The sequence below is a fragment of the Eptesicus fuscus genome, chromosome 21, assembly GCF_027574615.1.
Source record: "Eptesicus fuscus isolate TK198812 chromosome 21, DD_ASM_mEF_20220401, whole genome shotgun sequence".
Taxonomy (NCBI): Eukaryota; Metazoa; Chordata; class Mammalia; order Chiroptera; family Vespertilionidae; genus Eptesicus; species Eptesicus fuscus.
In genome coordinates this window covers 47,352,477-47,378,374 of record NC_072493.1, presented here as the reverse complement: position 1 = coordinate 47,378,374, position 25,898 = coordinate 47,352,477, and the positions used below count along the sequence as shown (strand labels likewise).

At 50.1% G+C, this 25,898-nt stretch overlaps 1 protein-coding gene across 1 annotated transcript; it reads left to right on the top strand.

Moving 5' to 3' along the window:
• The first annotated feature begins 10,271 nt into the window (after window positions 1-10,271).
• LOC103303693 (T-cell-interacting, activating receptor on myeloid cells protein 1-like) lies at window positions 10,272-24,004 on the top strand. Its single transcript, XM_028137846.2, has 10 exons — window positions 10,272-10,356; window positions 10,475-10,780; window positions 11,101-11,397; window positions 18,137-18,247; window positions 20,189-20,227; window positions 20,630-20,713; window positions 20,823-20,850; window positions 21,211-21,248; window positions 21,687-21,724; window positions 23,362-24,004. The coding sequence occupies exons 1-10, from the start codon at window positions 10,272-10,274 to the stop codon at window positions 23,503-23,505; spliced, it is 1,170 nt and encodes a 389-aa protein (XP_027993647.2). The 3' UTR covers window positions 23,506-24,004.
• The last annotated feature ends 1,894 nt before the right edge of the window (window positions 24,005-25,898 follow it).

Below are 25,898 nucleotides of genomic sequence, written 5' to 3'. Positions count from 1 at the left end.
GAAGGGAGGAATGGATACATGGGTGTGAGAATGAATGCCTGATGAGTGGCTGAATGAGTGAATGAATAGATGATGTAAGTTCAAGTACAAACTTGACTTTGCAGCCCTTCCCAGGCCTGGTTCTCTTTATACCCCGGGGTCCTTCCTCTCCCTTGATCTCCCCCATCCATATGTACCAGGCGGGTTGCCCTGGATACATCTGCCGGGTCCCCCATTGGTACTAAGACCAAACCCAGAAAGTTCTGCTCCAAAGGTTCCTCTCATCCCTTCAAGTCAATGCACATGGCGGCTGATTTGACTTCAGAACTCAGTTCTGCTTAACCCATGACTCCCCTAGTCTGGTCCACTGAGCGAACTGGGTGTTGAAGGAACATCATGTCAGCCCGCTGTGGTCCAGTGGGTGGAGCGTCATCCCGTGCACCAACGGGTCACTGGTTGGATTCCGATTCCCGGTCAGAGCACATGCCAGGGGAGCAGCCTCAATCCCCAACAGGGAGTGTGCAGGAGGGGGTGTTTCTCTCTCTCAAGTCAACAAAAACACATATATGCAACCCAGGCATGTGCCCTTGACTGGAATATAGATATATTCAGAGGGGAAGGGAGAGGGAGAGAGAGATAGAAACATCAATGATGAGAGAGAATCATTGATTGGCTGCCTCCTGCACACTCCCTACTGGGGATCAAGCCTGCAACCAGGGCATGTGCCCTTGACCTGAATCGAACCTGGGACCTTTCAGTCTGCAGGCCTATGCTCTATCTGCTGAGTCAAACCGGCTAGGTCAGTGGTTCTCAAACCGTGGCTTGTGAGCCACATGCGGCTCTTTGGCCCCTTGAGTGTGGCTCTTCCACAAAATACCACATACGGTTGCGCACATTCAGTGCAATTAAAACTTCTTGGCCCATGCGCAGAAGTCGGTTTTCGGCCTGGGCGAGTCTATTTTGAAGAAGTGGCGTTAGAACACTTAAGGGGCCAAAGAGCTGCATGTGGCTCGCAAGCCGCGGTTTGCCAACCACTGGGCTAGGGCAATAAACACACACACACACATTTTAAAAATGACCTCATTTTATACCATTTACTCATATTATCAATTTCCCAATCAAAATACCTCTTCTGGCCCTACCCAGTGTGGCTCAGTGGGTAGAGCATCAGCCTGTGGACTGAAGGGTCCCAGGTTCGATTCCGGTCAAGGGCATGTACCTTGGTTGGAGGAGGTGTGCAGGAGGCAGCTGATCAATGTTTCTCTCTCATTGATGTTTCTAACTCTCTATCCCTCTCCCTTCCTCTTTGTAAAAAATCAATAAAATATATTAAATAAAAACACCTCTTCTGGTTTATGTCAGCTTCTGAAACAAGAGCCCACCCCAGCAGAGATTGCTCATCCTTCCGCAAACTGGGCACCTGCACGAGTGTATGCTACACATGGGGGTCATGATTCGAGAAGGCAGCGTTTTAAATAAAATAAAATATGTCCATGTGCATTTTCATGGCGGTAAGTATTGCTTCGAGCCCGCAACCTGGGCATGTGCCTTTGACCGGAATTGAACCAGGACCCTTCAGTCTGCAGGCTGACGCTCTATCCACTGAGCCACACCGGCTAGGGCGAAGTTAGAAAATTTAATAACAAGATGTGTGTCCCATTGAAATTAGGCAAAGTCACAAAAGGAACACGGGAGTGTTGAGTGGTAAGAAGTGTGTGTGGATGAGACGGGCCTAGGGGGACAGACCTTCAGCCGTAGGTAAACCCACAGACAAGCACTTCAGGGCGACATTGCCGAGACACAGGAGCCCTCTCTCTAACGTCCCTCTAAGCCGGTCCCTTGTCCTCTCCTGCCCCCGCCTTTGGAAGGTGTCACGCTGCAAACAAGGGACTTCCCTACACGCAAATCTGTCAGCGCCAACAAAACTCGCCGTGTGCTACTGCCACTTACTGGTGATAGCCGTATCGTTTTCCAACGCAGAATTCCCGAAGGAACTATGGCCTCCTGGTAGGCCCGCCCTTGCTAGCAGTCACCGTCTATTCTGGCTGGACTGTCGAGGGCACTGACAAGTTTCCCTTGCAGGATGGATCTTCAATCGTAAGCACTCCCTCCCCCCACCCAGAGTGTAGGGAGCGGTTATAGGGCGAATCCTCGGACTGAGCTGCTGGCAAAGCAGCAAACAAGTCCCAGCTTGGAGGGCACAGCCCTCTCAGCATAATTAAGCTTGATCTTGTGGCTGCTCCCTAGATCCTTCCTGGGGAGCTAGTGGGCTGTGGGAGGGGCAGCAAGTGCTGCCAAAACAAGTGAAACTCACAAGAACATTGTAAATCACCTTGTTTACCTCAGACTATAAATAAAGCATCAGCTTTGCAGTCTGGATCTGTTCTGTGGCCTCAGCCAGGCACAGAGGACCCACCTAGACCAGCTTATTCTCTTGTCTGTCTTCTTCATCCTTCACCGCCCTCCCTCAGGCTCGCCGAACCCTTGGCTGTGCTGGCGCAGTGCACCAGATCTCTCCTCTCCAGGACCCAGGACCAGCGATGTTGAAGTGTTGGCCGCTCCATCGGTCTCGGTGCCTGAGTGACCGGGACGTGAACAGATGTCCCCTGCTGATGTCTCTACGACAGTCTCCCTGCCCCTCCTGGCTCCGGGCACGTGGCTCCCCGCCGGGAACCCACCGTGTTACCAGCTTTATGTGCCTCTGTCTCAGCCAACGGGGCTTTGTAACCCAGTCCGCAGACTGGGTGCAGCAGCAGCCGTTTCTCACAGTTCAGGAGGCGGGGTTCTCCGGGGTCAGGGTTCTGGTGAGAGCGCTCTTCCCGGCTTGTAGACAGTGCCTTCTGTTGTATCCTCACATGTGGGGGGCGGGGGGAAGGTGGGGAGAGGAGGGAGAAAAGAAAGTAGGGAGGAAGGGAGAGGAAGAGGGAGATCTTTGTTGTCTCCCCATGGGGATCGAGGCTGCAACCGAGCCAGCAACCCGGGCCTGTGCCCTTGACTGGAATCAAACCCAGGACCCTTCAGTCCGCAGGCCAATGCTCTATCCACTGAGCCACACCAGCTAGGGCCTTGGATTCTTCTTTTAGCAGAGATTGAGTATTTTGTCTTATTTATTTATTTTTAATATATTTTATTGATTTTTTACAGAGAGGAAGGGAGAGGGATAGAGAGTTAGAAACATCGATCAGCTGCCTCCTGCACACCTCCTACTGGGGATGTGCCCGCAACCAAGGTACATGCCCTTGACCGGAATCGAACCTGGGACCCTTGAGTCCACAGGCCGACGCTCTATCCACTGAGCCAAACCGGTTTCGTCTATTTTGTCTTATTTAAATTAGCATATCTGTTAAATGCGGCTCCAATATCTCCATTTTGAGGATTTGGATTCTAATTTTTTTAAACTGATAGAGCCTAGCTGGCACGACCAGTGGTTGAGCGTCGTCTCATGCAACAAGAGGTCACTGGTTCGATTCCTGGTCAGGGCACATACTCAGGTTGTGGGCTTGATCCCCAGTAAAGGGCGTGCGAGAGGCCGCAAATCTATACTCTCTCATGGATATTTCTCTCTCCCCCTTCTTTTCTCCCTAAAAATATCAATAAAAACATTAAAAAAGGGAATGAAGATTTAAAATCAATTATTTAAAAAGACTGAGAGAAAGGACATTTCTGAGATCATTGGAGAAATTTGTATGCTGACTGGATGGTAGTGCTAGGCTCAGGGCGGCCGGTACCGATCCTGCTGGGCCTCAGTACTCCCGGTACCGATCCCGCTGGGCCTCAGTACTCCCGGTACCGATCCCGCTGGGCCTCAGGGCGGCCGGTACCGATCCCGCTGGGGCTCAGGGCGGCCGGTACCGATCCCGCTGGGGCTCAGTACTCCCAGTACCGATCCCGCTGGGGCTCAGGGCGGCCGGTACCGATCCCGCTGGGGCTCAGTATGGCTGGTACCGATCCCGCTGGGGCTCAGTACTCCCGGTACCGATCCTGCTGGGCTCAGTACTCCCAGTACCGATCCCGCTGGGGCTCAGTACTCCCAGTACCGATCCCGCTGGGGCTCAGTACTCCCAGTACCGATCTCGCTGGGGCTCAGTATAGCTGGTACCTAAACTTGTGGTACTGAGTACTGATTGAGCTTTAGAGGCTAGCCAGGAACACACACTTCAGTTATTTCCCAGCGGTCAGAGGGGCTGAGGTATTCACACGGCCACTCGTGGCCCATGTTGTAACGGGCTGCTCCCAGGTCGGGAAGCCCCGCACGTCCACAGAGGGACAGGGCCTGCTGTTCCTCTTACTCATGCTTCCCTGGTTGCTTCTTGCTCTGTGCCCCGACCGGGACCGAGCCCTGACCTCCTGGCACCTAGGCCGATGCTCAACCACTGAGCCTCACTGGCCATATGTTTTCTTAGCTTTGCTTTGCAGGGTCCGTTTTGTCATCCTCCCAGCTTCCCCCTCCCTCCCGATGCCACCACCACGTCTCACCTCTTTGCTATCAGCTGTGGCCCAGCTCCAGCCCTCTGACGTTCCCGAGGGGCATAACTCTGAACTCGTACCTGTCACGTCCGTGCAAGTCCTGTTGACCAGAGAGACACGGAGTCGCTATTCTGGCTGCCACAGGGCCAGCTGAATTCCGTCGCCACGTAAAAGGGGACAGGGCTAGAAAATAAGCCGGCGAGCCGGTTCCCACATACTGCGCACACTCGCCATGGGCCTTAACGTCGGGCTAGCTGGGCTCCGCCGCCAGGGCTCTGAGTCAGGCCTGTGGGAAGTGGCTTGACAGGGTGTTGCAATAAATAGCCCCAATTTCCTGATTTTGACTGGGAGGCAGAAACCGGGGGTATAACTATCAGGGGAGGATTAAAAACGGCGCCGTTCTTGCATATCTGGGAGTCAGAGACCATTTTGACAAACAGCACAGCTCAGGAAAGATCCTTTGGGGGCCACCATGACCCTCCCACTCCTGGCTCTGTTCTGCGTTGGTAAGTGTGGGGGAGGGGAGGGCCAGTGAGGGTGGTGATGAGTTGGGCTATGGAGGCAACAGGGCTTGGGGCGACTTGTGGGGTAGGTAACGGGGTTGGACGGGTAGGCAAAGAGAGACACTTCCATTTCCTGAATACCTATTCCGTACCAGGGATGTGCCGGTGCTTTACACACATTCTCCTCTATCTGTGTTCCCCCAACTCAGTCACTCCTGACCTTCCCAGGAGCACTTTGCCAGATGCATGTCACATGTCTGTATAATTTTTGTTGTTAATCCTCACCCGAGGATATTTTTTCCCATTGATTTTTACAGAGTGTAAAGCAGGAAGGCTGGGGAGAAAGGGAAATATTGATGTGAGAGAGACACATCAATTGGTTGCCTCCCACACATACCCAAACCCGGCTGGGGATTGAACCTGCAACCCAGGTTCATAAATCAAACCTGAGACCCTTCAGTTCTCGGGCTGACACTCTAATCACTGAGCCACACCAGGAGGGGCACATGTCTGTGTTCTTTCATAAGTGATATTCTTCAAACTGCTTCAGGTTTTTATTCTTTAAATTTTTATTGATTTACTTTAAAATATATTTTATTTCAGAGAGGAAGGGAGAGGGAGAGAAACATGAATGATCAGAGGGAATCACTGAACCCTCCTGCACGCCCCCTACTGGGGATCAAGCCGGCAACCTGGGCATGTGCCATGACCAGGAATCGAACCGTGACCTCCTGGTTAACGGGTTGTCGCTCAAAGGCCGGGCCATTGATTTATTTTATAGAGAAAGAAAGGGAGAGAGGGAGGGAGAGAGGGAGGGAGAGAGGGAAATCTGTTGTTCCACTTATTTGTGCATCCACTGGTTGACTGTTGTATGTGCCCTGACCAGGGCTCGAACCCTGGCGTATTGGGACGATGCTCTACTGAGCCACCAGCCAGGTCATATATTATTTTTATGCTCAAAGCTATTTTAAAGATTTGTAAAACACTTCTATTAATGGAAAATCAATATCCTTCATCAAAAATAGAATATAGTTGTCAGTATATAGTCAATGGGGGAAATAGTACAATTAAGCTACTGCTCCGGACTGCAGACACTGGGCCACAATCCCCCCCCCCCCCCCAGTCATTTATTTCTAAGAGATACGAGTGAACACAAGAAATGGGCTGGAGCCTTGGCCGGGTAGCTCAGTTGGTTAGAGCGTCATCCTGATACGCCAATGTTGTGCGTTTGATCACTGATCAGGGCACATACAGGAATCAACCAATGAATGCACAGATAAGTGGAACAACAGATTTCTCTCTCTCTCTCTCTCTCTTTTAAAACAATAACAATTAAAATAAAAAGAAAATGGGTTGGAAATTGGTATCCAGCTATGGTCTTCTTCTGTGATCAAGACAGAGACAGGCCCTGGCTGGGTGGCTCAGTTGGTTGGAGCGTTGACCCACACACCAAAAAGGTTTCTGGTTTCCCAGTCAGGGCACATACCCAGGTTGCGGGTTCGATCCCCAGTCAGGGTGCGTATGGGGGGCAACCAATCAATGTTTCTCTCTCACATCAATGTGTTTTCTCTCTCTCTTTCTAAAAATCAATAAACACATATCCTCAGGTGAGGATGAAAAGAAAAGACAGAGATAGAATGAGCACAACTTTCTCACACAGTCAGTGTTAATCCTGTCTTTGTATGACTTCGTGCTACATGTCTTAGAAGAATTTTGCGGAACAGTCACATCCCCCTTTTGCCCGAGAGGAATCTGAGGCTGACAACAGAGTGACACACAAAGCCACCTGGCTACTAAATGGAGAAGGTCAATTCAAACTCGGGTCTGCACAGTCCCAGACAGCATGTTCCCACTGAGCCCGGCGGGGGAATGTGAAAGGTCAGGATTTTGTGGTCAGGTGGTTGGAGCGTTGTCCAACCACCCAAAGGTCTCCAGTTGGATGTCTGGTCGGGCCACATACCCAGGTTTCGGGTTTGACCCCCGGTCGGGACGCATGCAGGGGCAATCAGTCAATGCTTCTCTCTCTCAAATCAATAAACATATAAAAATGCCAGGAGAGTAGGAATAACAGGTGGTAGCTTGGGGCGGAAAGTTTTGGAGGGTGCAGGAAGGGAGCCACAGCTGGGAGAACCCAGAGCAGGGAGGTGACGGAGGACCCGATGAGCTCAGTAGGTGTCGGCAAGCTTTTTGTGTAGAGGCCCGAGTGGCGGAGGCTCTGGGGGCCACGAGGGCTCTGTACCACCTCTCACCCGCTGGTAAAACGGCCACCGCCGAGGAGAGGGACCAGTGCTGGGAGAGAGGTAAAGGAAAGGGAACTGCTGGTGGAGATGTAAACTAGTGCAGCCACAGTGAAGTTCCTCCAAAAATTAAAAATAGGATTGCCACATGACCCAGCCATTTCGCTTCTGGGAACATAGATCTGAGGGGTGTGAAAACACGACCTCACAAAGGTATCTGCACCCCTATGTCCACTGCAGCATTTACAATAGCGAAAACACAGTAACAATCTAAGTGCCCATCAATAGATGAGTGGCTAGAGGAGTGAGATCTGTCATCTGTCTACCCATCTGCCATGTAGCTAGATAACGTAATACTATTCATCCATGAGAAAGAGGAAATCTGCCATTTGCAACAATGTGGATGGACCTTGGTGGTATTGTGCTAAGTGAGATAAGTCAGACTGCGAGAACAAATACTGCATGTTCTCATTCATATTTGGAATCTAAACATGCTGAACTCACAGAAACAAAGAGAGGAATGGTGGTTACCAGGGACTGGGTGTGTGTGAGAGAAATTGAAGATGTTGGTCCAAGGGCACAAACTTCCAGCTATAAGAGGAGGAAGTTCTGGGGGTCTGTTATACCAGCATGGTGACTAGAGGTAACAATACTGTATTGTGCAATTTGCTAGGATGTGGCCCAATGTCCCCTGTTCAGAATCACTGTTCTAGCTAATCAAACGAGACCACCTACCTTGGTGTCTAAAAGCACATTTCTTGGGGCCAGTTTGGTCTAGAGCTGTAAGGACAGCCACCAGATGGGAAAGGTGGGGGACATAAGCATCACTCCTCCGAGTCATATGGATTTTGGATTATTGAGATTCGCTCTGGAGCACCAGGGAGGTTACCCATGGTCAATGGTAGAGCCAGAGACACGTAGGCATCCTCTGAGAGCAGGAAGGAACACCGAGGGCAAAGGAACAGGTTTTCAGCAGCCAGTGCCCTTGCCATAGGCTTGGGGTCTCCCCACTGCTTTCTCCCTCTCAGTTGCTGTGGGTGGGTATGGTGTTGTGCTGAGAGGGGGTTTAGGGAGATCATTGCTATTTCTGTTCATCAAAAATTTTTGCAAATGACCCTCCCTGCTCATAAGGCTTCAACTCAGTCAGTCAACATGAAATTATCAAACCTTTGCTGAAATCTAGGCACTATCCCAGGCACCGAGGATATATTCTCTGCCCTCGAGGGGCGCAAGTTCTAGTGACTCCAGATACAAACTTTCCCAAGGGCATGAGGAGTAACAGGTGTCACTAAAACCGAGGTGTTTTTTTCCAAATGGCTTTTGTCATGTGATGTATCTCACAGTTTAGAATCGACAGCACCAGAGGAGGGAGGGGAGGGGTCCTTTGCCCTGTACAATGTTGACACATCAGGAGACTCCTCAGCGACCACTTGGCGTGAGAGACACTCAGAGGTGGTTGTGTCCCTTGTCTCCTCCACCATGAAATCTAGAGACAACATGGCAAGATATGGTAGAAGAATAGATGGGTAAAGGATGGATGATGAATCAGAGGGAAGGGAAGGTGGGGAGGAGGTAGGAGAGGGTAAAGGGGAGATGAGTGGTGGTGGAAAGAGACATGACTTGAGTTGATGAACATACAATATAATAACCGATGATGTATTGTAGAATTGTACACATAAAACCTATATAGTTTTATTAACCAACTAGAGGCACGGTTAACAAAATTCGTGCATGGGGGTGGTCCCCTCAGCCCAACCTGCACCCTCTCACAACCCGGGACTGCTGGCTCTTAACCGCTCACCTGCCTGCCTGCCTGGTCGCCACTAATCTCCTCTGCCTGCCGGCCTGATCGCTGGTAACTGCCCCCTCTGCCAGCCTGGTCGCCCCTAACTGCCCCCCCACCAGCCTGATCACCCCTAACTACCTCTGCCTGCTGGCCTGGTTGCCCCTCACTGCCCCCCCTTCTGGTCTGATCGCCCCTAACTGCTCCCCCACTGCTGGCCTGGTCACCCCATGCAGCCTGCTATTCGGTCGTTGCATGAGGGCATCTCAACAAATTTGCATATTCCTCTATTATTAGTGTAGCTATCACCCTAGTAAATTCAATAAAAAAGGATGAATGATGGGGAGAAGTGGGTCAGTTCTGAAGGAAAATAGCAAGACCATCAACATAATGGGGGCATTGTGAGAGGAGAGGAACCTGGAACAAGTGAGAAAGGTAGATACTGAGTAGCAGGCTCTCCAAAGTTGTCCCTGTCCTGATTCCCGGATCCTGTGAATATGTCTCCTTTGGTGGCAAAGGAGAACTAAGGTGGCAGATGGACCCCAAGTTGCTAAGCAGCTGACCTTAGAGAGAGGATCCTGAATTATCTGGTTAGTCCCAATGCAATCACAATGGTCCTTAAAGTAGTAGAGAGGGGCAGAAGAGGAAGTCAGACTCGACCAATCATTGCTGGGTGCAAAGATGGGGGAAGAGACGCCCTAGCCAGTTTGGGTCAGTGGATGGAGTGTTGGCCTGTGGATCGAAGGGTCCTGGTTTCAATTCTGGTCAAGGGCATGTACCTTGCTTGCAGGCTCCTCCTTGGCCCGGGGCCTGGTCAGGGCACATGCAGGAGGCAACCAATTGATGTGCTTCTCTCACATCGATATTTCTGTCTTTCCCTCTCTCTAAAATCAACGGAAAAATATCCTTGGGTGAGGATTAAAAGAAAAGTAAAATAAGATGGGGGAAGAGGCCACAAGCCAATGCAAGCACTTCTAGAAACTAAGGAAGGCAGGGGATGGATTCTCCCCTCGCACCTTCAGAAAGAATGCAATCCTGCCGACATCCTGATTTTGGCCAGTGAGACCCGATGCTGGATTTCTCACACGGACCGAATGGCAGGATGAGACACTGTGCAGTGATGAGCCAGGAGCTGGGCGGTGATTTGTTAGAGCAGCCCCAGGCCACTAACAGAAGCTGCGAATAGACTGTGATGCCAGTTGGGTTCTCGGGGAGGGAGTTGGGACAGAAGGGGAACAGGATGATGGGGGGTCCGTTCGCAGCAAAAGCCCTGGGTGGTCCCTCAGGGACCAGGTCAGGGTGATGACGTGGGCTCCAGGCAGGAGCTGCTGTCTCACGGACGGTTCCTTTGCAGGGCTGTGCGCTGGCCTAGACCTAAGAAGAGATGGTGAGTGTTTCTAAAGGAAAGCCTTCCTTCTCCTTCACTCCAAAGTCCCCTCACTCTCCTCTTTCTTCAGAAGAGCAGGTGAGTAAATCAGTCCAGCCTGGACTCTGCTTCCTTCCAGAGTCACTTCCCAGGCCCTCCATCCGTGCCTGGCCCAGCTGGATACTTCCTGCCAACAGTCATGTGACACTGAGTTGTTCCACGCCCACTGGGGAGGTCGACTTTAGGGACATCAAGTTTGCTTTCAGAAAGAACAACTTTTCTTTGGAGTCCTCGCCATCTCCTGATTCCCCAGGGGGCCTGGCAGAGTTTCACCTCACTGACCTAAAAACCAGTGACGCTGGAGAGTACACCTGTGAATACTACAGGACAGGGAGCCCCAAAAGAAGGTCACCGTCCAGTGACGTCCTTCTCCTACTGGTGACAGGTGAGCACAGGGTGCTCAGAATGACACACCATCTCCCCAGGACAGGGATGAGGGGGGATCCAGAGAATGAGAGAGGAGCAGGGGTCTCCCCTCCAGTGTGGATGGGGAGGTGAGACGGAGAAGGACAGGAACAAAGCTGAGGGCCCTGCCTTCATCCAGGGCTTGTAGGAGGGACAGCTCCTTCCTGGAGTCAGAGCAGAAAGAGGGTGAGGTCAGGTGTCTGTCACTTCCCACACTCCCTGGGAACCTGCCAGGACAACAAGCCTGAGTGGGGGACCCAAGGCTTCTGCCCATGACTTCTGAGCTTCCTTCTCTTACAGGCAATTTACTGAAAGCTTCCCTTAAAGCCCACAAAAGGCGGAAGGTGACTGCAGGAGAAAACGTGACTCTGCAGTGCCAGCAGCCCAGCCATATGATCAAACCTCACATGTTTGCTCTACTGAAGAAGGGAACTTCAACACCAATAATGGTCCAGGGTCCAGTAGGAATGGAGACAGACTTCTCCCTTCCACGTGTGACAGGCAGTGACGCTGGGAACTACAGCTGTGTGTACTACCAAACAAGGGCTCCTTTCTGGGCCTCAAAGCCCAGTGATGAGCTCACGATCTGGGTGACAGGTAAGGTCTTGACCATCAGGGGGACGAAGGCTGGGTTATCTGCCAGCGGACGTTCTGCCACCTGGAGTACATCGGAGGGAGGCTCCGTCCCTACAGGACTCTGGAGCTTGGGAAAGTCACGTGGGGGAAAGGAAGTCAGGGCCAGGATCCTGTGGAGGAATGGACAGGATCTTCTGCTAACAGAGCGAGTGTGCGTGGTGGCGGATGACAAGGCTGGAGGCTGGGGGATCTGTGATAGCTGGCCCCACTAAGGAAATAAGACCTAACCACAAAGTCCCTGCCTGGCAGGCCACCACTCATTTAGACTGACGTGTGCATGATACCTCCTGGAGTTATACAGTAGAAGGTTCCAGAAAGAAGGAAGAGGGGGAGGGAGAATAGCAAAGGGCCTGGGCAATACCTTTCCCAGACACACTCAGAGTCCTCCGGAAAGATGCGCTTCATTTCCATTCTCTACCATTCATGCTTTTAGCTCAACCAAGTGGAGGTTTTCTTTTCCTGCCTAGACTGTTTTTTTAAAGAGATGATTTAAAAAAATTGTGGTAAAAATGCATAATATGGAAGTTACCATTTTAACCACTTTTTAAAAATTCTGGAATGTAAAGCTCTTTTATTTTTATTTAAAAAGTTATTTTTGTTAATTCTCACCCAAGGATATTTTCCTCCATTGATTTTTAGAGTGGAAGGGAGAGGGGGACATAGAGAGAGAAACATCAATGTGAGAGACACATTGATTGGTTGCCTCCAGCACACACACCGACCAGGCAGGGCTGGGGATTGAGCCTGCAACCAAGGTACATGCTCTCAACTGGGACCTTCAGTCCTCGGGCTGATGTTCTAATCACTTGCTAACTGGCTACTGCTGTAAATCTCGTTTAAATTAAAGTATACTTGATATACAATATATTAGTTTCAAGTGTACAACACAGTGAGATTTCACATTTACAGGACTTACAAAGTGATCACCACAAAAAGTCCACTATACATCTGTCACCATACAAAGTTATTATTATACTAGAGGCCTGGTGCATGAAATTTGTGCATGGGTAGGGTCCTTAGGTGTGGCTGGCAATCAGGCCGATTGGGGCCTTCCTTCATTCTGTGCTGTCCCCTGGTAGTCAGTGCATGTCATAGCGGGCAGTCAAACTCCTGGTCAGTTGAACTCCCGGTCAGTCAAACTCCCGAGGGGACAATTTGCATATTAGCCTTTAGTTATATATGATTATTGGCTGTATTTCCTATGCTATACTTTAATCCCCATGACTTCCTTATATGATAACTACAAGTTTGCACCTCTTAATCCCCTCCACCTTTTTGCCCATACTCCCATAACCCAACCCTCTGAAAACTATCAGTTTTTCTGTGTCTTATGAGTCTGTTTGTTTAGTTTGTTCATTTGTTTAGTTCTTTTAGATTCCACATTAAGTGCAATGATATGGTGTTTGTCTTTCTCTGACTTATTTCTCTTAGCATAATACTGCCTAGGTCTATTTATGTTGTTACAATTGGCAGGATTCCATTCCTTTTCATGATTAATATTCCAGTGTGCCTTTGTGTACACACACACACACACACACACACACACACACACACACGTACGTATGTATCTGCTTCTGCTTTATCCATTCATATACTGATGAACACCTAGGCTGTTTCCATATTTTGGCTGTCCTATATAATACAAGCCCAGTGAATGAACGGTGGAATGACCAGAACGACTGCTTGACCAGCCGCTATGCTGCATGCTGACCACCAGGGGCAGACGCTCAACACAGGAGCTGCCCCTGGTGGTCAGTGTGCTCCCACAGTGGGAGCGCCGCTCTGCTGACCGGGATGAGCAGCACTCCCACAGCTGGTCAATCCCCGCAGGCCACACCCCCACCAGTGCATGAACTCCATGCACCGGGTCTCTAGTCCTATATAATAAAAGGCTAATATGCAAATTGTCCCCTCGACCAGGAGTTTGACAGAAGTTCGACCAGGGGGTGGGGTCGGCCAGCCATCCACCTGCAGCCCTGCCCCCAATTGCCACCCCCCATAGAAACTGTCCCCATTAAACAACTCCTCCCCATTCTCCCTCCCCCAGTCCCTGGCACCCACATTCTACTTCCTGTCTCTATGAATCTGACTAGTATAAACACCTCATCTACGTGGAATCATACAGTATTTGTATTTTTGCCCTAGCCAGTTTGGCTCAGAGGATAGAGCGTGGACTCATAGACTGAAGGGTCCTGAGTTTGATTTCAATCAAGGGCATGTACATCACTTGCAGGCTCAATCCCTGGCCCTGGTCATGGTGCGTGCAGGAGGCAACCAATCTATGTGTGTCTCTCTCACATCGCTGTTTCTCTGTTTCTCTCCCTCTCTCCCTTCCACTTTCTTTAAAAAAATCAATGGAAAAATAGCCTCAGGTGAGGATTAACAAGAACAAAAAAGACACTTCATTGCAAGTGACAAAAATCTACTTGGAAGTAGCCTAGACAAAGTGTGGCGGGGGAGGCTAATACATGGGTCCACAGAATTAATGGGATCGTTCAGTGTCCTACCTGGCACTGTTGATGACATATTTATTGAGCTGGATAATTCTTTTTTTTTTTGGAGGGGGGGAATGTATGCTCTTTCATAGGGTGTTTAACAGCATTCGTCACCCCTACCCACTACATGTCTCCCTTGCCACTTGTGACAACCAAAATGTCTCTAGACCAGTGATGGCGAACCTATGACACACGTGTCAGCACTGACACGCGTAGCCATTTCTGATGGCACGTGGCCGCTGAGGAGGCCACATGCCGAGGATGAAACATTTGCGAAATAATGTTTTTTCCTCAAAGTGACACACTACCCGAGTTATGCTCATTTTTTGGTGAAGTTTGACACACCAAGCTCAAAAGGTTGCCCATCACTGCTCTAGACATTGCCATGTGCTCCCTGGGAGGCCATGTCACACCTGGTTGGAAACCACAGGCTAATGAACTAGTGAATCATGGGAAATGAGCATGGATGCCAGTGGGCTTCAGGAACCAGAAGCACAGACTGACGTTCTGCCTGATTCTTTTCCTGACACGTGTGTTCCTACTATGTCTGTCTCACTGTTTGAATCTGGACTAGCTTCCTCTGTTGGGCAGAGCACAAGAGATGAGTTCTGCAGCTCGAAAGTTCTATACTTGGAGAGGAGACTGACCCTCTTTCCCAAACCCCATTCAAAGAGCTGGGGAAGGACTGTGAATGGTCCTGGTCAATTCAGCCTTTGGCTCAACCGTGGGGACTCACTCACTGGAGGGTGAGGCAAGAAAACCCCCACTCCATCCAGGGGGAATGAGCAGTCCCAAAGAGAAAGAAGGGTGCTATTCTCTGGTGCTATGATCTGAATGTCTGTGTTTCCCCACATCCATGTGTTGAAATCCTAGTGCCCCAACGTGATGGTATTTGGAGGTACGGCCTCTGCAAGGTGCTCAGGTCATGAGGGTGGAGCCCTTGTGAATGGGATTAGTGCCCTTATAGAAGAGACCCCAGAGCGCTCCCTGTCCAATTGTGCCATGTGAGGGCAGATGAAGTCTGCCCCCCAGAAGTCACCCTGACCTCTGACTTCCAACCTCCAGCACTGTGACTGGACAATGCCTGATGTTTGTAAGTTGCCCAGCTTGTGGTATGTGGTTATGGTAGCCTGATGGACTAGAGCAGTGGTCGGCAAACTGTGGCTCTTTGGTCCCTTGAGTGTGGCTCTTCCACAAAATACCACGACCTGGGCAAGTCTACTTTGAAGAAGTGGCATTAGAAGTTTAAAAAATTTGGCTCTCAAAAGAAATTTCAATCGTTGTACTGTTGATATTTGGCTCTGTTGACTAATGAGTTTGCCGACCACTGTATTAGAGCATATAACGAGGGGGACGTGCTCAGCAAAGGTGTTTGCCACAGAATTAGACCCCTAGCCATAGGAGGAGACTTGGGGCACTAATGCTGGTGTGGAGACTCCTGACAACAGGGACAACTGTTCTCTCTACCCCATGCTGGGGCCACGGAGCCCACGGTGAGGCAGCAAGCCTGGGCACTGGGACATCTTTCCTGCTCGATGGTCCATTTACCTTGTTCTGTTTTCTAGGTCAACAGGAAAGATAGTCCATGTTCCTTCCAGGGATAGATATTTGGGGGGAAACATTCAAACGACCTGAACCACTTGAAAAGAAACAAGCACCCATCACCTAGGCCCGTGGTCGGCAAACCGCGGCTCGCGAGCCACATGTGGCTCTTTGGCCCCTTGAGTGTGGCTCTTCCACAAAATACCACGGCCTGGGCAAGTCTATGTTGAAGAAGTGGCGTTAGAAGAAGTTTAAGTTTAAAAAAAATTGGCTCCCAAAAGAAATTTCAATCGTTGTACTGTTGATATTTGGCTCTGTTGGCTAATGCGTTTGCCGACCACTGACCTAGGTAAATGGCCCCATGGTTGGGAACGGTGTGAAGGGAGCTTTGTTTTGCAAATAATTATAACAACCATTTGGGTTTTAGTTGGGGCCCATAATGAATAACCCATTTTCCAGATTACTTAGCCTGTCTCTGTCTCAGTTTCCTCATCTGTTAAATGGGGTTGACAGTAGCACCTAACATGATGGACTCATGGCAAGATTCTGATGAGTCATTTTACTTAAATGCTTTCAAATGCCATATGAATATTTGCTGTTATCAACATCATGAACATCCAAAACTTCTCCCTCTGAATTCTTTTTTTTAAAATATATTTTATTGATTTTTTACAGAGAAGAAGGGAGAGGGATAGTTAGAAACATCGATGAGAGAGAAACATCGACCAGCTGCCTCCTGCACACCTCCCACTAGGGATGTGCCCGCAACCAAGGTACATGCCCTTGACCTGAATCAAACCCGGGACCCTTCAGTCCGCAGGCCGACGCTCTATCCACTGAGCCAAACCGGTTAGGGCTTTCTCTGAATTCTGAGTCTTATCAAGGAATACTTTCCTAATGGAAGACTTTCCAGAAAGCAGTAGGCCAGAGAACATGTGTCTCCCTCTCATAATAATGGTAAATGTTCTCATCATTGCTATTATTAGGAATATTGGTGGAAAATTATATGATGAAGGTCTTGCAGGTTCTACAAAGGCCAGAGGTGTGTGTCTGTCTCTCTAACTCAGTTCAATCATATGTGATGAGCTTAAGCACAGACGAGATGGTCTTTTCCAAAAGGGGTGACAAAACAGAGAGGGAATCCCAGCCAGTGAGCGTGAACTTATGAACCAGGAGGTCCTGGTTGGATTCCTGGTCAGGGCACATGCCCAGGTTGTGGGCTTGATCCTCAGTGGGATCATGCAGGAGGCAGCCAATCAATGATTCTCATTATTGATGTTTCCATCTCTCTCCCTCTCCCTTCCTCTCTGAAATTAAAGAAGCAAAATGGGAAGAGAGAATTAATACGTTGGGTCTGCTCTCCTCAGAAGGAGGAACTTTCAAATACTTTTGGTTTTTCAACAACTGCTGATTAATAGTTTTTTCCATTCCTGCATTTATTCTGGCATGAGAAACCTTGTGAGTTTCCTACTCGATGCTCATAATTATTGCTGCGTCTGACACGCAGATGCTGATATAAAAGGCGACCTGGAACGGCCGGCCGAGGCGGCTGTTGTCAAGCTCAACCTACACCTTCCAGCTGCTGCCCAAGTCCTGAAAAGTGTCCCCAGGGGTCACACTGAGGAAAGAGGATGTCGGTGGGGGGTGCTGGGAGGGCAGATGATTGGGGGCAGGTGCAGGGGTACATCACTGACATAGGCCAAGGATTCCCTTTGGGTTTCCCCGGGGCCTTTCATAAGCCCGAGTTGTACGCAGCCGTTGTGGGACCAGAACCCTGACCTGCTTCCACACCAGCACGTTGAACTCGTGGCGATGTGAGGGTCACCTGATTGGCCCAGGCGGGATCCGAGCAAGATGGGTGACTAATCCCGACAGAAGAGAAGAGAAGAGGAAACTCACCTTCACCTCATCCCTTGTTTTCCGTAGACCACTGGCTCTCAATCCAGTGAATGTGGCAATGTCTGGCGACATTTTTAGAGGTCACAACTGGGGCATCTAGGAGGTAGAGACCAGAGATGCTGTGAAGTACCTTATGATGTGCGGGACCCCCTCCCCATAAAGGATTATCCAGCCCCATGTCAACAGTGCAAAAGCTGAGAAATCCTTCCGTAAACCCGTCGTCTCGTTTCCAGTGAGACACCCGTGTTCTTGGCAGGGACTTTGGGGACGACAACATACTCTCCTCCGGTCCCTGGAGCCTCTAATTACTTGAAATGTGTCCCCCAAACCAGCGGCTGTTCAGGAAATATTTGCCACCCAAATTGGCACCATCCGCCTTTAAGGTCATTCGTGTGTTTCTCTCCCTTCATTCCGAAGTTTGATCTGTCTCCACAGTTTCCTTATCCACTCCTCTGAACGTGAGCGAGTTCAATGCCGCCTCTGGCTCTGCAGAAAGCGGGGCGCAGCAGGCGGGGAGGGCTGAGTGCACAGGAGTTGTGATGACCAGCACCCCGCTTCCTGGCGGTGCTCTGAGAAGGAAGCTAAGCCTGGTGAGGCAGAGAAGTGAGGGCCCTGAGGCGGAGCATGGGGAAAGAGGAAATGTGTGGTGGGACGGTTGCGAGGAAACGGTGAGCTCCCTGCGGCCTCTCCGTTGGAAGCACGGACTGAAGGAGGGGCGCTCCCGGGATCTCAGGTCAGTTTTCTTCTATTTTGCAAACTCCAAGGCACCCAAGGCATGGACGCCACAACCGTGGACGATGAAGCAACGGGGAGTGTCACACACGCGGAGCTAGCATCGCCGGGATGTGTTTCCAGCCACACTCCGCTCCTCACAGGTGTGACCTGGTGCAGCTCAATAACCTCTTCGAGCTTTAGTTTGCTTATTTATGAAAAATAAAACCCACGCTTCCTCTATTCCAACCTCTCCGTGCAGCAGGGTTACAAAACAGCCACGTGGCTGTGGGAAGATGAAATGTGGGTATGTGAGTAGGCACTCAACACACGCTAGGTTGGGTTCTTACCATTTTGTCCTCAGCAGCACTACAGAAAATGGGCGAGATTCTCCCTTTATCCTGGAACCACAGCTGCATCTGATGTAAGAGAATTCTGTCCAGCTGTGCTATCCTGGGTCCTCCAGAGAAATATTACCAATCAGCATGTGTCATATATATATTAGAGGCCCAGTGCACGAATTCATGCACCGGTGGGGTCCCTCAGCCGGGCCTGCACCCTCTCACAATCCGGGACCCCTCAGGGGATGTCATAGTGTGTGAAGTGGCAGGCAGCCCGGGGAGGAGCCTGAGCCCAGACTGGGCGCTGTGCTGCTCCGCTCATCCCGGCCCCACTGTGCCTGCTGCTCCCTGGTAGGGCTGCTGCTCTGGCGGCGTCTGCGTCAGGAGAGGCTCGTGCCACAGCTGCGCTCGCCAGCCGTGAGCCCAGTGTCTGGCGCCCTCTGGTCAGCTGAGTGGCACCCTATATATATATTAGGGTTTTATATATATACTCATGCACTCACTGGTTGATTCTTGTACGTGCCCTGACTGGGGATTAAACCCACAACCTTGGCATATTGGTATGTGCTTTAACCAACTGAGCTAACCGGCCAGGGCTATTATATATATTATATATACATATACACTGAGTGGCCAGATTATGAGGATCTCTGAACACATAATAATCTGGCCACTCAGTGTGTTTGTATCTCAAATGGGCACCAAAAGTATTCTAGACTTTTGCTGGAGATCAACCACCTATTTGCCCTGAGCTTTCTGTCAGCCAGTGCAAAGGGGAAAACTGATCAGGTGCATGATTTATAGTATCTTTTTTTTTTTAAAAAAATATACTTTTATTGATTTCAGAGAGGAAGGGAAAGAGAGAGAAAGATAGAAACATCAATGATGAGAGAGAATAATTGATTGGCTGCCTCCTGCACGCCCCGTACTGGGGATCAAGCCTGCAACCCGGGCATGTGCCCTTGGCCGGAATCGAACCTGGGACCCTTCAGTCTGCAGGCAGATGCTCTATCCACTGAGCCAAACCAGCCAGGGCTGATTTATAGTATCTTTGATATCAAATAAATGAGGTGCTCAAGAGAAGTACACTGAGTGGCCAGATTATTATGCGTTCAGAGATCATCATAATCTGGCCACTCAGTGTATACACACAGAGAGACTATCTCAGTTATAATTATTGTAATATATACCATATATCCTATGTATATATTATACTATATATATTTGTTTCCTTTTGGAAATTTGAAAAACATTACCGTACTTTCCGGCGTATAAGACGACTGGGCGTTAAGATTTTCCTGGGTTAAAAGTCATTTTATACGCCGGAAAATACGGTATATTGGACTATATTGATGGGATTAGATATATTGAACTACCGTATTTTCCGGCATATGAAATGACTTTTTAACCCAGGAAAATCTTATACACCCAGTCATCTTATACGCCGGAAAATACGGTACCTAACTGACAAGAAATAGTAACAGATAGTCATGCATCACCACCCAGAATGACACTTGTCCCATTTAGTCATATTTGCTACAAGTCGCTTTCTTCCCACAAATGAAATCCTCTTTTCCTCCCCACACCATGCCCGTGATCTCGCCCCTTCGGTGGAAACGTCCACCCTGACCTTGGTGTTATCATTTGTGTGCGTGTCTTTAATACGCTTACAATATAGGTACACCTCTGCGATACAGACTTTAAAAATTACATACCAATGGTATACTGCGATGGTTGTTCTGCAACTTGAATTCTGTCTTCTAGATGAAACGGAGCCTCCCAAGAGAGCAGGAGTGACACTAGGTAAGAGAAGAGACCGTCCTGGAATACAGAGTCCTTCAAACACGGGATGAGGCTCCCAGAGAGCTCTCTGTTGCTGGGAACGTCCTCGTGGATGCTTCTCTATATTTTGGTGATGCCAGAAGATTGTGGTTCAATGCAATGTCTTTCGAGGTGGGTGGGGCTGGAGTCCCAGCTGTGGGTACTCAGTAGTTGGGTGCCTTTGGAAACCTTTGAGCTCTCTGACCCTCAGCTTGTGCCTCTGTAAAATGGGCATCATTCTCTCTCTTCCGGGATACTTGTGAGTATGAGAGGTGTAGTGAGTTCCCAGCAAGTCCCAGGAACACAATCAATGGTAGACATAGTTAGGCCTCAGAACAGGTCTCGGGAAACCAACTGGGCCTCTCCCCTGCTCTCCCCTCACAGGAACCACTGAAATCATCCTCATTGTCATCTTCCCCCTACTCTTCCTCCTCGCAGCCTTCCTCATCTGCAAATACACCTGCTGTGGTGAGTCAGAGCAGCGGCTGAGTCTTCTGGGGGCACTGGGGGAAGCGTAACGACAAAGCTAACACCACAGGGTTCATTCCTCCCCTTCTCTCTTTTTTTTCATCCCCAGGGGCAGCTCTTAAAAAGATGACCAAAAGGTAGGCCACTCAGAGAATCCCACCAGCCAACACCTCACAGGTCCTCCCTCGCTCCCTGGGCTACTTCGTCTTCTTTGTTACTTCAGCCTTTTATGTGCCCCAGACCAGCTCCCACGACCACCCGAATCTCTATGTCCTCTCTTCTTACCACCATCCTCCACTCTCACTCAGTGTCCTTTCCTCGGCTTCTTTCCTCATGGCCGTGCTGACCCCAACCCCTTCCTTCTCCCTGAGCATGTGAGGACTTGGAGACCTGAGCGGGGCGTCTGAGCTGGGAGGAGGTGGAGAGATGGGTGACTTTCTTTGATTTCTCCCCCCAACTTCCTTGATCTCCAATACTTCACTGTTTCTCTCTCTCAGCTCCCATTCTTCTAAGAAAGCTGAAGAAGTGGTGACAGGTAATCAACCCGGGAAAGAAAACGGCGGTGGGGGGTGGTCTGTGTGTTCTGTCTGTAAATGTGTATAGGAGTATGGGATGCAGGCATGTGGTGTGTGCACACATGGTTGCTGTATGCATGTGTCTGCACATGTAACCGAGTACATATTCATGTGAACACATACATGTACACATTCAGAACGAGTACAATGTGTGCACTGTGTGAGTATGCATGTGTGTATCTGTGTGGTTTGTATGTTTGTGCACATGAGTAGTTTGGATATTTGTGTGCATATAAGTATGAGTGTGTATATGTGAATATTGCATGCATACCTGCATTAGTTGGTGCACACATGTGCATTATGTGAGTATACTATTACATGTGTAGCTGTGAGCATGTGTGTGTAGACATGACCCTGGAGCTGGGAGTGAACAAATGGTAGAATCCTCTCCCTTCCAGACGCGTCTCCAGCTATGAAGAGCTGCCCTCCTGCCCTGGTGAGTTTCCCGTCAGCCCCTCGCTCAGTCCCGGCTCTCCATCGACCCCCCCTTTAGTTTTGTCAACTGTCTGGGCCTTTGCTTTCATCTGCCCCAGCCCTTCCTCTGCATTCCAGGAGAACCGGGTCTGAACTCATCTATGCGACTCTGGCCATGGGACCCTCACCCCATGATGCCTTTGTGAGGACACTTCCCAGTTCCTCAGTGGGGTGCACTTCCTCATAGGATTGACGGGATGGTTACATGAGCTCACAGTGCGGGGGTGAACCTGCAACCCGGGTACGGGCCCTTGACTGGAATTGAACCCAGGGCCCTTCAGTCTGTGGGCTGATGCTCTCTACTCACTGAGCCAAACCAGCCAGGGCTAATCCCACCTCTTGATGAAAATATGGTAAGATCCCTCTGTAAAGCACCTGCCACACTGTACTCCACAGAGCAGACCCTGCATCAGTTATCAGTAGCAATGTTAGGAGTAACCCTTATTTTTTCCCCTTTATAATTCAATTTTTAAAAAACTGTGTCAAAATGCACGTAACAGAAAATTCACTGTTGTAACGTGTACGACTCAGCGACATTGGGTAAGCTCACAATGTTGAGCCACATCACCATTATCTAGTTCCAGACATTTTCCCCCAAAGGACCCCCTCGCCCTTGGAGCAGCCACGCCCCATTCCCTCCTCCCCCGTCCCAGCCCCTGGCAGTAACTAACCTGCTCTGTCCCTATGGATTTACCGATCCTGAGGGTTTCCTACTAACACTCATTTTCGTAACTGTTTGTATAAATGATCTATTGCTGCGTAACAAGTCATCCCTAAACACACCGGCTTAAAGCACCATCGGTCCGCCTACCTGTGGCGAGGACCTGGAGCGGCTGAGCAGGTCTCCCGCGGGGTCCCAGAGCTGTGGGGGGCGGCCGGCCAGGGCTGAAGGGGGCTTCGCTCGGAGAGGCCGTGCCTCCACACTCCCTAGGCGGCTGTTGCCAGGACTCACTTCCTTGCTGGCTGTTGGCCAGAGACCACGCCGGCCGTGGGGGCCTCTCCGTGGCGCAGCTCCTCACATGGAAGCTGGCTTCATCAGCGTGAGCGAGCCTGGACAGCCTGGGACAGTAGAGAAGGGGGCATGAGAGAAGGCACAGTCCTTCATTCACTCGTCTTTGACATAACATCCAGTCATTTGGGTGTTTTTTCTTTCTTTTTTTTCTGCATTCCTTTGATAGATGTAAGACACTATGTCCAGCTAACCCTCAAGAGGGGAGGGGACCTGCCTGGGCCAGTGGCTTAGTTGGTTGGAGCATCATCTAGTACACCGAAGGGGTCAGGGTTCGATTCCTGGTCAGGGTACATACCTAGGTTGCAGGTTTGATCCCTGGTTGGGGCACATACAGGAGGCAACTGGATCAATGTTTCTAGCTCACATCCATGTTTTTCTCTCCCCCTTCCTCTCTAAAAATCGATAAAAACATCCTTGGGTGAGGATTAAAAGGAAAAAAAAAAGGGGGGGGACCTCACAAAGGCTTGAGGAGTAGGAGGCTCTGGGGAGGGGCCCTGGAAAGCCGGTTACCATGACCGCCCCGTCCTCACCATGAAGTAAGGGCTCCTCCCTGGAAGGTTTGGCCCTCTTCTCTCGCTTCGCTGCAGGATGAAGGATCGCAGGTGCCAAGAGCTGAGGAACCTCAGGGAGTGACGTACGCTGAGCTGAACACCAGAGCCCTGAACAAGGGCCCCTCCAGCCAGGTGCCACAGCCCCCGGAAACCTGCGTGTACTCGGCCCTCAAGATGTAGCAGGAGAAGACCTGGCACCAGGAAGAACCTCAAGGGGGTGGGCGATGGGGCAGAGGGCCCTTGGGGGACTAGGCAAATGAGGAAACCTTTCCTCAATCTCCACTTCAGACTTGCTTCCTCCTTCTAAGAAAGTAACATTTATTTTTGTAAGTGGCAGGTATCATTGGCATAGAGTGATATTCTGAGAGAGGACTCAGGACGGGGGTTCTGTCACTGCCAGGAAGACCAACCATGTGATGAGAAGGTTGGGGACGGGAGCCAGGTGCTATCAGCCGGTCCTCTGGGGAAGAGAGGGAGGCTGGGGACGGACTCAGTCACGTGGGCAGTAATCCAATCAACCACGCCTGTGTGATGGCATCCCAACGAAGATGCTGGACAAGGAGACTGGAAAGCTTCCGGTTGGTGACACACCATCATGTGCTTGGAGGGTGGACACATCCTGAAGATATAGCAAGTTTCGCTGCTGGTACTGATTTGTATTCTTTATATAATAAAATTGTAACCGTAAGTATAGCACTTCCTTGAATTCCTCGAGTGACTGTAGGAAATTATTGAATCTGAGCGGAGGTAGTAGTGGGAATCTCCACCATGTTTGGCTGTTGGTCAGAAGTGCAGGTGGCCGGGGAACACCGGAGCCTGCAGCTGGTGTCTGAATTAAGGGGCAGACTTGTGGACACTGCACCCCTAACCTGTGAGGGCTGTGCTAACTCCAGGTGGCACGTGTTGGAATTGCACTGTGGCTCAGAAGTGGGTCCTTCTCCAGTCCGGCTTTCAGATTAGACTGCAGCCCTGGTTGACATGGTGACTGCAGCCGGAGGATCCTGATAGGTTGTGCCTGTTTTCCTGGCCCTCAGAGAGAATAATGGGTGTGTTGCTTACGCCACTTCGACTGTGGTAATATTGTAACACAGCAATAGAGAACGAAAGTGATCAGACCCTCTGTGCAGCTTCCACAGCACAGTGCCGCGACAAGGAAACACTTCACCACTGGGGGGTGAGAAGCAGCTTCAGATGATTTCGTGGAACAGGAAGTGAACAGGCTTTTGAGACTGAGCTGGGTTCCACTTCTTGCACCTGTCTCTCCCACTTCTGTCTTTGAGCAAGGGACCCTTGCTGTGTCTCAGTTTACCTATCTCCAGTCAATGAGGCCCAAAGGAATTTTACCAAACACAATGGGCCGGAAGCACACTAAATCACCTGTATGGTGAAGCTGGAATCATTCAAAATAGGTAAACTGGGATTTATTCTTCTAAGTGGCGGAGGCACAAATATTTTCTGACCTAGAGACAAAAAGCAGTGAGAAGGTGTGGTAAGCGGACGGAGAGGACAAGAAAAGAAATGCTCGTGGTTTCACACCTTCTGGTCATTTCATTTCGGTGGGAGCCACTGTCTGAGAGCCTGTGAGTCACACACATACATTTTCCAGGCGTCAAAGAGGATTTTATTTTTTATGTCTTTCTTTTTCTTTTTTTCCCCTCCATTTTTTTATTAAGGTATTATATGTGTACATATCTTACCATTCCCCCCCCCAACCCCACTTATTTTTTATGTTTTTAAATGGTGTTGTTTTTTTTAATTGATTTCAGAGAGAGGAAAGGAGAGGGATAGCAACATCAATGATGAAAATCATTGATCAGCTGCCTCCTGCACGCCCCCTCCTGGGGATCAAGCCCAGAACCTGGGCATGTGCCCTGACCAGGAATTGAGCCAGCAACCTTTCAGTGCACGGAATGATGCCCAATTGAGCCACACACCGGCCGGGCTATCCCCCGCTGATGCTGTGTATGTCGCTGTTGTGTGTGTCCTTTTCCTGCTCTACCCCGTAGACTCACTGCATTGCCAGGGTCTGAGAGTCTTCTGCAGCAACGGAACTATCTGCCCAAGCCCTTAGTTCTGAGCCTGTGCACAATGTCTAGCAATCGGAAGGTTTGCCCAGGATTTCCACAAGTTTTGAGCAAAGTGCCTTCACCTCCTCCATAGAACTCTGCGGCTCCAGCCTTAGGCATCCGGGGGGTTGCCTGCTCGGTGCCTGAAATCGGACGGCGACAGAGGAAGTTCTTCTTGGAGATCAGCTGGAGGAACACGCTGCGATCCATGGCACAACACGCTTCCAGAAACTGGCTGTGGAGGAGGGAAGTGAGAAGTCAGAGTAAGGTCCTAACTGCCCACTCTCCGCAGTCAGGGGTGACCTGTGACCATTCCAGCTTTTGGAGCTTCTGTGGACGGTGCAGGACTCCAGGGCAGGCTGACGTGACACTATGATCCATAATCTGCTTCCTCTCCTCTGTCTCAGTAAATCTAGCGGGGCGGGGCCGTAGAGAGTAATTGGTGAGAGGTTTGAATCGGGGGTGGAAAGAGAAATTATAACATCAACTGTGGTTTACTGAGTGCAT